At 40.6% G+C, this 18421-nt stretch overlaps 1 protein-coding gene across 8 annotated transcripts in view; it reads left to right on the top strand.

Annotated features, from left to right (window-relative positions):
* SGMS1 (sphingomyelin synthase 1) overlaps nt 1–17987 on the top strand; it is a 297752-nt gene extending 279765 nt beyond the window's left edge. For all 8 annotated transcript variants that reach the window (XM_032608556.1, XM_032608552.1, XM_032608554.1 and 5 more), the window contains 3 exons: nt 13830–13983; nt 15498–15664; nt 16376–17987. In XM_032608556.1, the coding sequence (XP_032464447.1) occupies nt 13830–13983; nt 15498–15664; nt 16376–16555 (501 nt within the window). In that variant the 3' untranslated portion in view covers nt 16556–17987. The remainder of the gene's footprint in view (nt 1–13829; nt 13984–15497; nt 15665–16375) is intronic.
* Nucleotides 17988–18421: the final 434 nt, after the last annotated feature.

Genomic DNA, 18421 nt, shown 5'->3' with positions numbered 1-18421 from the left:
CTGTAGATGTAAGATGCTGTACAGAAATAAGAAAGCTTGGTGTGGCCATCACGCCTTAACGCCTAGACTCTTATTCATCCAGAGGAAATGTATTTAACGTGCATTAAGCACCTGCTGTGTCTGAGGTACTGGAGTGCAAGGGGGTGAGCAAAGTAGACAGAAGTCCCTGCCTTTGTGGAAAGTGCTTTAAGACCACCTCATCCAAACTTTCATCTTATATAATGTGGAAAATGCTGTGATATAAGGACCTTAAGCTAAGCTGCTGGCCGTAGGGATAAGAGAAGTGGAGACAGATTTGAGCAATATTTAAGTGGCTGAATCAGTACAGCTTAGCAATACATTTGATATAGGGAATGAGGAGAGAAAGGAAGGATTTCAAAGGCAACTGGCTTTTACCACTGGCATAATTATAAGGTAAGGAGGAAAACGGAGTTAATGACTTCAGATTAAACAAATAGAGTCTGAGGTACTTGTGAGATATCTAAGTGGTGGTGTCCAGGCCAACTAGCAGTCTACATCTGAAATTGAGGGAAAAATCAGCGCTAGAAATTAAATATTTGTGATTCATCATATTCTCGGTGGTGTTAAAGCTGTTGGTGCGGATGAAAAGTCCAGAGACAGGACATTAACATCCGATGCTTCCAGAATTGGTTACCCCCTGACTTGAGACACCATCTAAGGCCTGTTGGTTGGTGGATATTCTTATGGTTATCAGTCATCATTAAACTCCAAGGGAAAAGAGTTGAGCTTTAGAATACGACTTTGTTTAACATGGGCACATGAACTTGCAAGCTGTGCAGCAGTTGCATTTAACTTCTCAGAGCCTCAGTTCCTTTGTTGGCAAGACAGGGCTTATGGCACTTGGTTCTGCTAACACGCAAAGCCCCATAATTAGTATACTTAATTCTTCCCTTAACACCAGTATTCAAAATGCATGGCTTCTAAGAAAAATGTTCCAACAGGTATGCAGTAGTAATTAAGAAAATTGTTCCTAGTGTTCATTCACTTGATGGCAGTGTACTCTTTACTTCACAAAATGTCATGGCTTAGAGAAGTAATCGTCATGTGAAATGATGAGGTGAGAAGAGAAGGGGGCCTGTCATCAGATGCTCCTGCAACAGAGATGAGCTGCTGGGGCGTGAGAAGGGAAGGAAGCATTCAGTTCCTGGAACAGGAGCTTCTGGGAAGCACTAGTCCTGTATCCCAGTGGGTGTGTGTGGTGGGCTTACGAGGCTGTCAAGTTAGTGCAACCTTGATTACCCCTTGTTAATCTCAACACAGCTTTTCTCCAAGGAGCATGTGTCCCAACCAGAAAACACCTTCTTGTCATCTTGTTCTAACTTTTCAGGATTCAGTTTTTAAAAATAAAAAAGGCAGAAACATTTGAGAATTCTTCTGTGTCCTAAGCTTTATGTAAGAAATTTTTGTTGTTGTTGTTGTAGCAAACTCCACAAGAAAAAAAAGAAAGAAAAAAACCTGCCCCAGATAACACAGATACACTAATGTTATTGGAAGAGAAGGAATAACTTATGCTGTTTTCAACTCGCATTTTAATCGTCACTTGAGTTAATCTAATGCCTAAGCATTAAAGTGAGATTCATGTTGGTTCTGGTTTTTGGTCTCCATGGTGACCTTAGATTTGAAAACTTTCAAAACGAGAGAGTTACGTTACATCCTGGGTACTTAGCTGGCTAACGCATTAATCTGACATGGTGTTTTCAGTGGAATGATTCTCTTGAACTTCAAAAACGTGTCTTTTTTTTTTCCATCCAGCATACTTGAACATAGCCCACTGTCAGACAAGGCTGCGATTAATTGGACATCTGAGATTAATTGTTCAGTGGAACAATAAAATACAAATATAATAACAGAAAGACTTCCATGTTCTTTCCTGCCACTGTCAGTTTTTTTTTGCATTGCACGCATTAGAAAGATCAAAGCACCTCCTTCAGTTCGATGCTAAGCTGTGATGTAGTAATCCTCAGTCTCAAGGGTCTCTTTACTGGCATGTGTTCAGTCTTACAAGGCACAAGACTCACTGCTTTTTAGGATTTTATAACCTTTTTAAGTTCTTTCCTACTTTCTTAGGTAACAGCTTGAGTGTTCAAAAGCTGCCCTCCTCGCTGACAAATGTTGATGTTCTGATTAGCTCCTGCTAACCTTATCAGCATTTCAGAATATGGCTTGTGTTCTGTTACCAAAATAGCTTTATGTCATCCTGTTGAATCGTGTGGAATTTAAATTGTCAGTGCTTGATTTTACCTAATTTTCTGCTTGCCTCCCAGTTTCTTATCATTTTGTTCATTCTCATTTTTTAAAAAATTTCCTGCTGTATAATTTCCGGTAACCGTCCCCATCCCAAGTCTCTTCTTCACTTTCCCATTTTTCTCTCCACTGTTCTCTTCCCTTTTCAGGAATGAGAAAAACAGAAAAAGAAAAATGTACTAAGTCACTTCTTTATGTCTTAAAAAAAGGTTATTTTTTCTCCATCTTAAAGAAACTCTACATTCATTATAGATACATTGCAAAAATGTAAAAAGGAAAATTTTTACACTCATGGTTCTATCTACTGTTCATGTTTCAGTATATTTATTAGTTCTTTATGTGTATTTTTCTTACATAGTTCTGACCATGCTTTTTGTGCAGTTGTTCCTGTGTCTTTATAGTTAACATTTGTTATATGCATTTTTACATGATTTTATAAACTTTCTAAATGGTTTTCTTATTTATGGGAAGTCTCCAGGGAGACAGGGATTGTGAGGCAGGGAGATTATAGATGTGACTTCTTTTCACAAACAAGCGGATCGCTTACTTCTGAACAAACATTTCCAGAGGACCTGTCTTGCGTGGGGTAAATTTTGAGGATACACAAATACGTAAGACAAATGGGCATCCAGAAGCTGTGACAGACACGTAACACATAAGATTATTCTCTGACTACAGCCCTCACTGTAATAGGCGTGAGGTGCTCAGTTGCCATGGAAGCAGAGAAGAAGGTGGCAAACTTTGCTGGGAGTGTTGGCTGCACTGAGGAGGTGCCGTCCGAGCCAAGTCTGAAAAGGATGAGCAGGTGTTTGCCAAGTGGAGTTAAAGGGAGAGAACAGAAAGGGTGTGAAAGGAAGTCTGAGGGCGCAGGTAAAGTTAGATACGCCTGGTCATGTGATCCTGTGGGCTGAGTGGCAGAGAGAAAGCCAGAGAGGCACGCTGTGGGCAGATTTTAAGGAATCTGGTCACCCTTCTAAGGAGTTTGGCCACAGGAAGCCAGGAAAGGTTGAAGCAGTGAATAGGATATGATCACATCTGTCTCTTAGAAAGCCATCTCTCCAGTGATACAGAAAGTAAACTGTTTGGGAGAGAGGAGGGGAGGTAGACTTCGAGCGGTGCTAAATTACGTCTACCTGTTTCGTGCCAGGTATGATTCTCAATGTTTTTTCATTGAAGTCTCACAGTCATGAGTGGGAGGAAGTTGCAGTTGGTCCAGAGATGCTTGACTTGCCTGTTGTCTTGCAGGTACTAAGTGGCAGAGGCAAGAAGTTCGGCCGCATCTCTGTTCTTGGTACTTCACACGAGGGAGGCAGATGAGGCTGCTTTTGTGTGGTGTTTCGAATTTAGAGATGAGGAATGCCTAGACCAGGGCAAACACTGGGAAGGTGACAGAGGTTTCCTACATGGCAGCAGCCATCTAGTGTGAAGAGGTCACCAGGGTGAAAAAGCATTCACTGAAGAAATCCAGAGAGCCTCGGAGGTGACGCTATATGACTCTACACAAAGCGTGATCCACTGTGTCAGAGTACAGGCAGATGGACAGCAGGACTTTTGTCCTGAGGAAGGTTCCAGAGCTTCCCAGACACTGCAGGCCGGTGGGTTCCATTCAGAAGCCATACTGTCCTGCTTGAGAGGCTCCCACTGGCCACATGTGAGACAATTGGAGCATCACAATGAACTATGACAGTAATTAATTATAATACATTAATAAGAAACATTTTAAAAATTAGCGCAGGTGGAGAAAAAATTAACTGCTAGATATAAAAGAAATATTAGAAATAGAAAATCACCACTTTGCAACCACTGTAGTAATAATTCGAGCAAGAATCATCAACAGATGCTAAAGCCACTGGGTGAAAGGTGGGGCACCATAATATTTATATAGTTTCAAAAAGTCACAAACTGCTTGTTAATAATAAAGGGGCAAAGGTGTGTATTCGGAGGAGAAATCTGGCAGACACTCTGGTAGCCAAGTGATCAAACCAGCAGCAGGACAAATGATATCGGATGCTTTTTGATCTGACGCACTGGGTAGGACACATCATTTCTGTATATTCCTGCCAATAACATTTAACCTGAGTTTAAACATAAGGAAACAATCAGATAAAGCCAAGTGGAGGGACATACTCTTGATATAAAAAAAACTGGACTCTTTAAAATAAAATGTCAGTGTCATTAAAAAAAAAAAAAAAGGACTGAGAAACTAGTAGACTAAGAAAAATTAAGAGTATGGCAAGTACCCTCAATATGTCTCCTCTGATTGAATCCTAGATTCGGGGGGAAAGCTATACAGGACATTGTTGAGACTATGGGGGAGTCTGAATAAGGATGTCTGTTAACCATGATAGTATTCTATCATTGTTAAATTTCGTGAGTGTGATTACAGAAGAGAATGTCCTTGTTTGTACACTTAAGGGTAAAGTGTCATAATTTATTCAACTTAATTCTCAAATGGCCCAGGAAAAAAAAGTGGGAGAAGAAGGAGAAGCAAATGTGGCAAAATATTGATAATTGATGAGTCTAAGGACGTTCATTATTCTCTTCTTTAGATTTACACATTTTCAAAGCAAAAATTTGAGGGACTTTTTTTTTCAATTTTCACTTCATGACCAGGTAGGCCACAGAATCTCTCAGATATAATTTTTGTTAAAGGGAAATCTTGCCTGACTGAAATACTGGATTTCTTTAATGTGACAAATAAGTATCTGAGTAAATGGAAATCCATAGCTGACCTTTATTTAAGATTTTATGAAGCCTTTGATAAGTCTCCTTACTAAAGGCCATGAAAACATTTTTACGTTTTTACTGGGGGAAAGGGAGGCTGGTAGGGGATGAGTGCTTTATTACTAATGATGATTTAGAGACCCCTCCCCATGAAAAAAAAAAAAGCCTGCCTGGTATAGGAACTCTTGGATACATTGGATAATGGAGCAGTGTGGAGAGCCAAATCCCTCAGAGCTCAGTGGAGGTGAAAAATGTTTTTAAGGTTGTATATCTGAGTTCTAAGAGGATGTGTATAGGGAAATCTCCCTACTTCGGATCATTTGAGATGGATATAATATTTGCGGATGAAACTAAATCTTCCCAGGAATGAAATGATAACCATCTGAGGAAGAATTCATAAAAGTGATCACAGATGAACATCCATGAGGGCTGTGTATTTAAGGAGAATTTCACTTCTTGACTGCTAAGCGTTGAGTTCTCACTTAAGGCACTCCTCACCCAAAACATGGGCCTAACTTGATCATTGTAACGTGGTCTGATATTTGTATAGCACTTTATAGTTTTTGAGCAATCACTTTTATAAACATTACCTCCCTTTGGCAGTGAGGGTTGAGGATGAGGTGGTGGTGTTCTCGCCATTTTACAGATGAGAGAACTGAAGCTAGAATGGGTAAAATGGTTTGTCCAGAGCCACCTGGATGGTTAACCCAAAACGGGGGCTTGCGGCTGGATTTATCCTCATTGTTGTTCTTACGACATAAGCTTAGAGGTCTTTGGAGCATCCCTCCTACGCAGCACAACATAAAGCAAGGAAAGTTAAGATCGAACTAAAAACACCTTGCTCAAGAAGGTGGAAAATGTGTAATTTGTTTGTGAAAGATTCCCATGGAAATAACTTTTTTAGAGATGGGGAAATTTGATTTAATGGAAAAAACACTTACGAAAAATAGATCTTTAGTGAATAATGAATAAAAATTTTAAACCGTTCAACTATATTTAAATGATTTATGTAAACTGGATTCAATTTCATTAGCATGACAAAAACAACAAAAAAAGTGAACCTGGAGACATTGTCCAGCCTTTGTTATTTGGAGAAGTGTTTGCACCAATAGCTACTCTTTCCAGGGACCCAAAAGGCAAAATCCTTTAGTGAGAGGTAAGACATTTGGATCTGATCCCAACTGAGTCACTGTGAAATAGAAAAATAGCACCTCTATTTGCTTATCTGTAAAATGGATATAATTACATATACACTAACCACCTGATAGGCTTGTGAGGCTACAATGAGATAATTGATAGGAAAACTCTGTTAAAAAGTTGGAAACTCTGTACAAACAAAATGTAATGTTTTATTATGTAGAAACGACCCTACATTCCTTTTTGTTGTTTTTTTTACTCCTCAGTCGACAGTAATAAAAAGGTATGAGAAATTATAAGGGACAGTTTTTTTTTTTTTAATTGGCGTATAATTGCTTTACAGTGTTGTGTTAGTTTCTGCTGTACAACGAAGTGAATCAGCTATATGTATGTATCCCCTCCCTCTTGGACCTCCCTCCCCACCTCCAATCCCACCCATCTAGGTCATCACAGAGCACTGAACTGAGCTCCCAGTGCTATACAGCAGGTTCCCACTAGCTAGCTATTTTACACATGGTAGTGTATTTATGTCAAACCTGATCTCCCAATTCCTCCCACCCTCCCCTTGCCCCACTGTGTCCACACGTCCATCCTCTACATCTGAGTCTCTATTCCTTCCCTGGAAATAGGTTCATCTGTACTATTTTTCTAGATTCCACACGTATGCATTAATATACAATATTTGTTTTTCTCTTTCTGACTTACTTAGTATGACAGACTCTGGGTCCATCCACATCTCTACAAATGACCCAATTTCGTTCCTTTTTATGGCTGAGTAATATTCCATTGTAGATATGTACCACATCTTCATGGTATATATGTATCACAGAAGGTCGGAGAAATTATAAGGGGCAGTTTTGAACCTCTCACTGCTGCTGTGAAATCTAAAACATTCATCAAACTTAGCAACACACCATCTTCCCCTCAGTGTTCAAGGTCATGCTCAAGGACATTTCATGGCTCAGATTAGTTCTTAAGTGTCCATCACTGGTTAGGAGGGCCGTGTGCCTGTTGAAATTCAGGAAGTGGCATAGTTTTGCTGCTTTTGTTTGGGAGTTGAAGTTGAGGCGGGGACTGCAGCACGTAGCGTGTGTTTCCCAGTTGCAGGCTGCGCAGGACATGGATTGATGGGGATTCCACTGATCCTGCTGTTCCCTGATGCTTGATTCCCTTAGCGGATCTGACCTGTGGTCTGGGTGTTGAAGAGCAGCTTTCTTTACATGCCGTGGATGGTAGTGAATTTTCTGTTTTGGAGGAAGACTTTTCTTCTGGAACAAGACAAGAAGTTATTTGCCCTGGTGGTAGTAGCTAGATTCATTGAATGCATGAATGAGGACAGGTCCACTGAGAGACACCTGACTGTTCCTGGTGGTTGGTATGGGGCATGATGGCATGACATTACCTTTGTAAGGAACCTAGGCTGCTCAGAGCAAGGTTGCTTCATGTGTATCCGGTTCTTGGTTTATGCAGGCTTGGGGAGGCGCTGGCAGTGTACAGGTAGCGTGCAGTTTGCAGATAATAACATACGCGGAGTCAGAGGACTTGGGACCCATTCCAGCTCCCAAACTGAACAGCCGGGGGACCCAGGACAGAGTTAAGACCTACCTCGCTGATTTTTCAGGGCTGCTGTAAGATGAAGCATTGGTAAGACTCAAGGATTATATTAAATAGCATTTCTGCTCTTTAGCACTCACTTTCAGCCCTTCCTCCAAGTTATACCAAAGCCATTGACTCGTGCAGCATTATTTGATGAGTTTGGGTTCTAGGTTCTCCCTCTCCTGCCAGAAGGGGATGAAGCACAGTGAATGTCCCCACTTTTCAGATGCACTTAAGAGAAAAGGCAAGTGCATGAGGCCATCTGCAAACTGAATGGTGGTGAACAGCCTATCATCAGAGCACTGTGTACTCAGCATTGAAAACATACTTGGGGGGGGGCTTCCCTGGTGGCACAGTGGTTGAGAGTCCGCCTGCCGTTGCGGGGGACACGGGTTCATGCCCCGGTCTGGGAAGATCCCACATGCCGCGGAGCGGCTGGGCCCGTGAGCCATGACCTCTGAGCCTGTGCTCCGCAACGGGAGAGGCCACAACAGTGAGAGGCTCGTGTACCGAAAAAAAAAAAAAAAAAAAAAAAAAAAACATACTGGGGGAACCTGTTTTTTAGTAACCAAAGGCTCACTGGTTTGAACCCTTCTGGAGTGGTCTGTCTCTTTCAGAAGCCTCTCCGTCTGCCTTCTGCTCTCCGTTTCTTTCTATGTCTCATATTGCTTAAGTGATTTGGCCAGTTAATTTCTTGGCCGTTCATTAGAACTTGAAGAAAATTGCTCTGTTTTTACTGAAAAGTGATTTTTCTCTGACCCTAGGAGATCGTAATTCACAGCACGATGCAGATGCAAGACCTTGTCACAGCTTTATAGTGCCCACTGAGAAAGTGTTTGTGTGAACGTCCCCCAAATACCTCTGCTTTCAAAGATGAGCACTCAGAAGTCTACTGATGGGGAGGTTAGAGCTCCAGGTACACACTCCATCCTCCTTCCCACTGAATGCAACCCAACACACAGGCCACAGTGTCTGGAGCAGCCCTTTGAGGACTCTGGAAAATGGTAGCAGGCAGAGTGCAGAAGGAAACTAAAATGAGAAGGAAGGAAGATGGAGCTGGGAGCTTCCTGTTTCTGCTTCTTCCTCTTCCTCCCTCCCCCTCCCCCTCCTCCCTTTTCCTCCTTTTCCTCTTCTTCTTCTGTTTTCTTCCCGTGTCTCCTGCCTGTACTCAGAGGTAACCTAAATCTCAGAACTGCAGAACTCCACAGGAATCCCCTCCTTTCTAGCCCAACAAGCAGGGAACTCCTACCGGTTTCCATGCAAACCACGCTAACATGCAGTGTGTACATCCTAGATTTTTCCTGTGCATGTTTTTTTAAACGGTTATAATTATACCAAACATTTTGTTTCATTTTTTTCCTCTTGGTAGAAGAAAATATTTATGATATAACTTACTACAAAGTCATTGTACGCTTATTTTTAAATAATGTATTAAACAATTATGGCCTAGTTCAGTGCATTTGAATCACCTCAGATTCTGGCTCAGTAGGTCTTGAGGGGGTACAGGCACACCTTATTTTATTGAGCATTGCTGTATTACACTTTATAGTTATCGCAATTCTTAGAAACTGAAAGTTTGTGGCGATTCTGGGTGGAACAAGTCTGTCACCGCCATTTTTCCAGCATCATTTACTCGCTTCATGTGTGCGTCACGTTTTGGTAATTCTTGCAGTTTTTCAAACTTTGTATTTGTTATGTGATCTGTGACCAGTGATCTTTGATGTTACTACTGCCACTTGCTGAAGGCTCAGATGATGGTTAGCATTTTTAGCAATAAATATTTTTTTAATTAAGGCACGTACATTGGTTTTTTAGACATAATGCTATTGTATGCTTAATAGACTACAATATCCATAACTTTTTATGCACTGGGAAACCAGAAAATTCGTGAAACTCGCTTAATTGGAATATTCGCTTTATTGCTGTGGTCTGGAACCGAACCTGAAATATCTCCGAGGTATGCCTGTAATGACAGGCAACCCTGGTGTTGCCATTGCTCCCCTGGCCCAGGTTCTGAATGGCAAGGGAACAGTTATTTAACAATTCCCATTTGGGTTGTTTCTAGTTTGTTGCTTTTATAAATAATATTGTGCGTAAAGGTTTTCTTCATGTGTGGGATCACTTCTTGGAGGTGGGTGCCTAGAAGCAACTAAGCACTGAGTCACACACAGGTCATGGCTGTTTGGATTGGTGGTCAATATTGATGATTATTTTTGCAGAGGATTTTGCCAGTTGTAATAAATATATTACTCCCCAGGTTGGTGATGAGGAAATTGAGGCTTAGGGTGGTTCTGCTGCCCAGGGTCACACAGCTAATTGGTAGGAGAGCCATGCTTTTAACCCAGCCTGTCTGTTTCAGAGGCCACTGCCTCTTCCGCCCTGCACTGCTGGCTGCTGCACTTACCACGTTCCTTCCCTCCTCTTTAAGGAGCCTGTTTGAGAAGATCAGTGACGTTGTCCCTGCCCCACCATTGGCTATCTTTTTTTAGCTTTGCTAATTTGATATGGGAAAGAATGAGCTCCTGTTAATGTTCCTTTTTATTTCTATTTGCTTGACAGAGCCAGTGCCTCCAGCTGGTCATATCCTTTGTCCTTTGATAAATTTTGTTTCCTAAATGGTCTTATTTACTTGATTTATATGTACTGTGTACACGGTAAAGACGTTAAGTTGTTTCTGCTCCAATTGTGTTGTCATTTGCCTTAGAGTTTGTTTACTTTCTTAGAGTGTAATTTAAAAATTTTATGTAGCTGTAACCATCCATCTTCTTTTCCTGTTCCCCACTGAGCTTTTAAAGAGCCTTTCCCCTTGCAGAGGTTTGACAATCATGGAAAGATATTTTTAAAAGAAAGCATAGATGTGTTAAGGGCACTTGTAAGAAATGGAGCATTAATTTTGGGCTGTTTTTCCTCAATGCCATGTTTACCTCATAATCTCTCCCTCTTTCCCTACCCCTACAGTTTCTCCACAAATATTTTCCTACCAGAATGAGAGGGCAAATTGAGGGGGAATGGTGCTCAAGAATAAGATTTATAGTTTTCAAAACACAGAGGGAGTTTCGAAAGGACAATTTGAAATAATGTAAACTGAAGAACTACCTAAGCTTTTTTGCCATAATTTTCTTCCATTTATTATCCGTTGTTATGACAGAACCAGACCAAACTTTCAATTTAAAACTTTCAAAAAATTTTTATCATGTTTATACATGCGTGCAATTTAAGAAACAAAATGATCCTACAGGACTTATTATGAAAAACCATGGTACGTAACCCTTACCCTAATCGCACTCAGCCTGCTTTCCTACTCTCTTTAGCTCTTTCAACTGAGTCTCGTGGTGTTTACCTTCATTTCTTTAACTCTTTTTACAGAATTTTTGTGTGTGTATGTGTTTATCCTCAGGTCTCTAAGTGCCATGGCAATATTGTTTCTTTATAATTTCTAATACAGGCTGTTGCTGACTTCCTGCTGGGGAAGGCCAGGATTTAGAGCCCTTGTATTCCCCACACAATCCTTCCCCGCAGCTTGTATGTGTTCTGTGCCTTTTCCTTCCCTTCTTCCCCTCCCCCACCATCCCAGTACAGTAGTTTAGGCTTCATATCCCATCTTCCCAGTGTCATTTTCTGTCCTTGATTTAACTCAGTATTCAGAGCTTACATTCTTACAGTTTTGTAGATGCTATTCATAGCCAAGTCATATAGTTTCCTATAATTACTTTTCAACACAATATTTCATTTCCTGTAGAGTCCGTAATTGCCTTGCTTTTTGCTCTGTTAGTTTTCTGTGTACTTACTCATTCCCATGTTGTGACTCAGTGCAGCCACGGAATTAGGTGTTCTGTTAGCCTCATCTCCAGAGCTCTGACTCACCCATGTAGGGGGCTCCCTCTCTTAGGCCTACAGCACAGCTCTCAGTATTCCCTTTGCTGGCATCCTAGCAAATCCCGTTTCTTCTTTTTTCTGTTCTCTCCTTTGCCTTGTAGAGTACATCTTCTGTAATTTCCCGCAAAAAAGAATACATAGGTGGTAAATATTGTGAAATCTTGTATATATGAAATGACTTTAGTTTATCCTTGGTCTATTTTTTAAGATTAGGCTTAGTTAATAATATGGCTGCGTATAGAATTCTAAATTGGAAATCATTTTCCCTCAGAATTTGGAGGCATTTTTCTGAAGCCTTTTCTTTTCCAGTATTGCTTTTGAAGAAGCCTGATTCTTGATCTTTTGTGTGAAGCTTGTTTTTGATCTCTGGATGCTTGAAGGTCCCTTGTTAGCCCCAAGTTTCCGAAGTTCCATAATTCTGAATCTTGCTATGTAGATCTGTTTGCTTCCGTTGAGCTGGGCTTTCAGTGATCCCTTTCAATTTGGAAATCCGTATCCGCTATGTGGTATGTTCAACCTGACGTCCTTAACTAGAAATCTTGATCAGTTTTTTTAAAGGGAAATTATAATGAAACATGTTTCCCAGAGCCCAGAATATTATCAGTTAAATGTTGAAAAGGGGTCATGGTGATTAAATTGGCTAACCAAAATTTAAAAGAATGCTGACAAACATAAAATATAGACAGTCACACATTTTATTTGCCAGAGCAAACAAAAGTTTCGGTGAATGACTTGTTCATGCCATTTACCACTCTAGTATCCAGCCCAGACTTGTATCAGAGACAGGTAGATTTATTTATAAACTTCTGCACTCTTATTAAAAGGAAAAACATGCAGTTCTACCCACATAATTTCAGAAGATTGAAGGTACATCCTACTCAGTCCCTTGCTTCAATTTGGTCCCCCAAAATCACATACCAAAAAAAAATTCATATATTTGACTTTCTAACCTCCAGCTGCTTTAGCTAATAAGTTAGTAGAACATTTGTCCTCTAGGCCAAGCGTGTGAAATAGATCTTTAAATTTTTCCCAGAGATTTTCCCCCAGATGGCAGTTATGGTAGTAAATCAATCAGTCAGTCTTTAACAGTGTAGTGAAAAAAAAATTTAGTAACTAAATATCTGCTGACATGTGCTCTAAAAAATGCCACCATCTAAGGGAAGCTCTGAAGCTGCATGCTTCATCTCTAGGACCACACTCTTCCAAGGGCTGTCTGAACAGCAGTGAATGTTGAGTGGGCACACTTCATGGCGGGGGGGGGGGGGGTGATTTTACATGTCTTAATATAAACTCATTAAGGAAAAACACTCCTGTGCATCTCCTGTACTCTGAAAACCCCACTGAATACTTCTGTGACTAGATATATGGGTTTCCCCCCCCCCATACACACACAAGCAAATCTCTAACCCTCTTTAACTCCATTCTGGCACTGTCTACCTGGAAATAGCATCGGATCCCACAGGGTAAGGGCTCAGTCTCACACTGACTGTCAGCCCCCAACCACTTCAGACTCTGATCACAGGTTCAGATTGTCACCTATACTACTTACCGACCAGCTTTAAATTGGAAGTTCCTATGACCCCCCTCCTTGGGTTCAGTTAATTTGCTAGAGCTCACAGAACTCAGGAAAACATTTTACTTACTAGATTAGCAGTTTATTATAAAAGGATATAACGTAGGACCAGCCACATGGAAGAGGTGTGTAGGGCAAGGTATGTGGGAAGAGGTGTGCATCACTCTCCCCACATCTCCTCACGTTCACCAGCCTGGAAGTTCTCCAAACCCCTGTCCTTTTGGATTTCTGTGGAGGCTTCATTATAGAGGCATGATTGGTTAAATCATTGGCCATTGGTAATTCACTCAACCCCCAGCCCTTCTCCCCTCCTTGGAAGTGGCGGGAAGTGGGAAAGAGGCTCCAACCCTCTAGTCACCTGGTTGGATCTCCTGGCAACCACCCTCATCCTTAGGGGCTTTCCAGAAGTCACCTTGAACTCATGAACATGAACCTAGGTGTGGTTGAAAGGGGCTTTTATGACTAACCCAAGACACCTCTCTCTCTTCTCGGGAAATTCCAAAGGTTGTAGAAGCTCTGTGCCAGGAACAGGGATGAAGGCCAAATATATATTTCTCATTATAAATCACAATATTACAAAGCTTAATTCTGAATATAAATTATAATCGTAGCAGACTTTTATGTGGGCTAATAGTCTGCTTTTTTCTTTTCCCACCAGCTCTTCGGAGACTGGGAAGCCCAACTGAGGAGAATAATGAAGCTTATTGCTGGCGGCGGCCTGTCCATCACGGGCTCCCACAACATGTGTGGGGACTACCTGTACAGCGGCCACACGGTCATGCTCACACTCACCTACCTATTTATCAAAGAGTGTAAGTCGAAAGCAGCCTTCCGTGAGAAATGTAACTGGGCATGGAAAATGGGAACAGAACAGGCCTGATGTCAGCGCCCCTGGGGGGCGGGATTCCTAACCGCCTGTTGGTTGGTACCTGTAGTACTTTAATGGGGTTAAAGCCTTATCCTTGGAGATGCCATATTGGAAGACTTGGGTCACAAACTGATTTTGAATCCTGGTGCTATCACTTACGAGCTCTGTGGCCTTGGGGAAAACCTCTAACCTCTGTAAGTCATAGTTTCCTCATCTTCAGAATGAGATACTGATAGCTCCTTCATGAATGAGGGAGAGGTTGTGAAAATTAAAATAGATGGCATATAGGGACACTAGTAGAGGTGCAGGGAGAATGAATGGTAGCTGGTCTTTGTTGTTGTATTGTTAGAGTACCAAGTACAGATTTTCCTGGAAATGGAGCCCTGTACATACTCTTAAGACCCTACCCCCAACCGTGACCACTCCATTTAAACTGACAAACCTCCCTTCACCCTCTCTACTGCTGATCCCACTTATTTGGTTCAATTTTTTACTTTTCCATAGGCTTTAACACCTTCTAACATAGTGTATAATTTACTTTATTATAATTATTTTTTATTGTTTCTCTTCGGTACTAGGAAGGGATCTCCCCACAAAGGCAGGCTCTTTGCCTATTTTGTTCATTGATTCCAGTGACTAGAGCAGTTCCTGTCCTGGGCACATCGTAGATGCTCAGTAAATAGTGGTTGAATGAATGATGGATACTTGGACCCCTTGAAAATTCTGTAAAAGCCTAAACTGTCTTCCCCAGGGTGGGAAGGGTAGATCACACTCAGACAACATTGCTGCCTAAAATTTCAGACCCTCTGAAGCCCACTCAGTGAGAATACAAGGTAGGAAGGCCTGCACGAGTAGAGATTTTGAATCTCCCGTCAGGTGACTTCCCAGACACTGCCCTGCCCTTGGGAACGTACTTGGGCTTGAATTCCCAGGCATTTGGCTTCTCTCTTATTTGTATTTGAGAAATGGACATCTCAAAGACTTTCAAATTAGTGTATGGTTGCAGAGCTTGGAAAGCAAATAGGGCAGTTGTATCAATTATAATTGCCTAGTCTGTGTATAAGGATCAAAAGGTACTGATTTTTGTATAGAGCATTAATCCCAAATTATTTCCTGGTAAATTTAATTGTCAGTGGGCGGTGTTGTTTTGTATTTTAATGGTGCGTGATGCATTAACCTGTCCTTACTTGTCCTTTTAAGCTACACTTATGATTACACGGATCAGGTAATAACCAAATATAAATTACTATGGCTAAGAAAGTCACTTTATGAAATAAGCTGCTTCCCTTCTAACCTCCGTTACAGAGAAACGGAAGCCCTTAGATTTGCTACCCCAAAAGATCTGTTTTCAGAAGGAAAGATCCAAGGTAATTGGATTCAGAAGTAGTAGTTGAGGCATGGTCGGGTGCCCTTAGTGGCACTTGAATAATGGGACGATTGCAAATTTCTCCTTTTCAGATTCCCCTCGACGACTGTGGTGGTACCACTGGATCTGCTGGCTTCTCAGCGTGGTTGGAATCTTCTGTATTCTCTTGGCGCATGACCACTACACTGTGGATGTGGTGGTGGCATATTACATCACCACAAGACTCTTCTGGTGGTACCACACTATGGCCAATCAGCAAGTGAGTTTCTCTCCCCATTTGATTTTAACCCCTGTTGCTCTTGGCCTGCCGTCGCTGGCGTGGCAGGGGGAAAAGCGCAAAGAACCCACAGATGTCTTCGGTTTCTCTTGTCTTAAGAGGTAGTCAGCTAAGGTTGTGTTGTCTCTTGTGATGCTGATCCACTTCTGGATCAAAGATGAGCCAGAAATGTGTTAATATAATGACATAGGAGACGGCATCCTTCTAGAACAAGAGTCACGCTCTCATTGTCCCTGGAAAATATTTTTTAAGCTGTGCCCACCTCCTGCTTGATTTGCAGTCCTACCTTCTTTTCTATCTTTGGCCCCTCACCAGCTTAATACTTAACATTTAATTAACTCTCTCTGTTTTCATCGTAGAAGAGTAGCTAAAACACTAATTGAGGTATTTCTTTATGGACAAGAGAGTGAGTAAGCCGCATGTTCCCCGTGTACTCCCGGAATTGGAGTTACTTGTTTTTCTGCTAGGGTGTGGCCCGGTTTACAGCTGAATGCAGAGTGTAGAACGGTGGTGGGAGTGTGAAACTGTGGCTATGTAGGTGGTCATGGGGCGGGTCTGGGGGCCTTTGGGAATTTTAATATGGAAACTATTTGAACCTAAAGTGAAATGTTATGAGAAACATGTGTATGTTCCTTTTGGGGCTGGAACCATCAGTTCTTCCTGACTTGGTTTTCTCTTTCTGTGTTCTCTTAGGTGCTAAAAGAAGCTTCCCAGATGAACCTCCTGGCCAGAGTGTGGTGGTACAGGCCATTTCAGTACTTTGAAAGGAATGTCCAAGGAATTGTACCTCGATCTTACCACTGGCCCTTCCCCTGGCCAGTAATCCACCTCGGTAGGCAAGTTAAATACAGCCGGTTGGTGAGTGACACATAACAGCTGTACACGGTGGGGAACGAGGAGCTGTCCGAAGTGCTAAGAACTCCATGAGAAAAGATGCCATAAAATGAACACCTCCCTTATCCTGTTATCTCTCAACAGTTACCGTGACTTAACCAATTGAGTTACCTGGTCAGCACTGTGATCTTTTTTTCTCTCCAAAGGACCCGCGTTGGACAACAATAAAGAAAATCTAACCTGTCGTGCACTGTACACATTTCCTGTTCATAGGCTTGGGATTTACATAACCTTGCAACCACCGTGTTCCTTTGTGTATGATGCAACAGCGTAAATGTAAGCTTTTATATCATAAGTTCTGGTCTTTCCAGTCACACCTGGAAATAAAGCGTATTATTTTCTTGGGAAAACATACTTTTCATATCTCTTGCCCCAAAGATTGGGCTGTAAGCCATTTTCTAGCAAATGTCTCTATGAAGGTTTCTAAGTACCTGAATGGGGTTCGATTCTGAAATCTTTCTACCTGTTGCACCGATATTCAAATAAAAATGACAGACACAGAAAGGTTTGGTAACTATGGATTTTGTAAAAATCAGCAGAGACAGTGTGTCAAAAAGTACAAAAAAAAAAAAAAGATTCTGTTATAAAGTGATTTTCTAAGTATTTCCTAACTTTATTTTTCAAAATGATGTTATGAAAACCAAATTTAAAGATTTTTACATGTCAGAGAAAAGAGAGTTAAAATTTAAAAATGTTTCTTGGGAGAGAAATTTGTCTATGTTTCTAGTGCCTTTCTTGTCTTGATTGTATGGTCAGTAGGCAATCTTCAATGTTTTTATTTAAAATAAAGTATTCCATGAAAATATAAATGTATGTATTACTACTAAATTTTGCATTATAGCTAAATTAAACCAGAAGACTGCTTATGGTTTTTAAATTGCTATGAATTAAAGAATGGGAGAGTTAATTAGAAAGTCAGAGCCTGTTCCCATATTGTGAGCAGGTGGCAATGACAGGTACCACTTCAATTACTTTATCATCTATTTGGTAGTTTGATTTTAACTATACAATGAAAACAGCCATGAATACTTTGTTTTTAAAAAGAGAGTTTTGAAAACGATCACTTAACTAAAAATTGAAAGCTATAAATTAGTTATCCATACTCTCATGGCAGTTTTGTTGGTAAACAACAAAGAAGAGATCTATTTCTTTAAAATATATTTGTGCAGGAACTGCATGTAACTCTGAAGTTTTACTCCTAACATGAGTATGTTTGGGGAAGTATTCTATTCTATACTTGCCAATGTGGAGAACAAAATAGTTTTTTAAGAATGAAGAAGTATATATATCCATTCTGTATTTTACGTGCAGCAGAATTATCTTCCGTAGGGTTTTTTTTGTGTATTCACAAGGTAATATTTGTATTGTAAAACAATAATGGTGAAGGAAATAAAAAGGCTTTTAAAATTTTGTTTGTTTTAAATCTTTGTAAAGTTATTATTCCAGAGAATATACTGATACCTTATTAACAGCTTACCTAGATCATAAAATAATCAAAATGCACTTTTTAATAAAAACTGAAACTTAAAATAAATGGCTACTATTTCTAATGTGTTCACATTCTTCACAAAAGTCGTAAATGAAGTCATTAAAGCAAGATGAAAAACTGAGTTTTGAAATTTCCTTGCTGAGTTTCTTTGAGAGAGGGCCTTTATAATCATGTTTCTTTTCCCTTGAGATTCCTTAAAATGTACTGTAAAGTTCGGTAACCTCTACAGATTGAGTGTATTTTTAAAAACATATAAAAAGACTTACAGATAAGTTTAAGTCAAACTGCAGACCACTGTTTACCAATAATTTTGAATTCTCTAATTCTCAATCAAGTCACTTAACTTTTTCCCCCTA

Source organism: Phocoena sinus, chromosome 16 (assembly GCF_008692025.1).
Source record: "Phocoena sinus isolate mPhoSin1 chromosome 16, mPhoSin1.pri, whole genome shotgun sequence".
Lineage (NCBI taxonomy): Eukaryota > Metazoa > Chordata > Mammalia > Artiodactyla > Phocoenidae > Phocoena > Phocoena sinus.
Note: the sequence above shows the minus strand (reverse complement) of the source record. Positions and strands in the feature narration are given on the sequence as shown.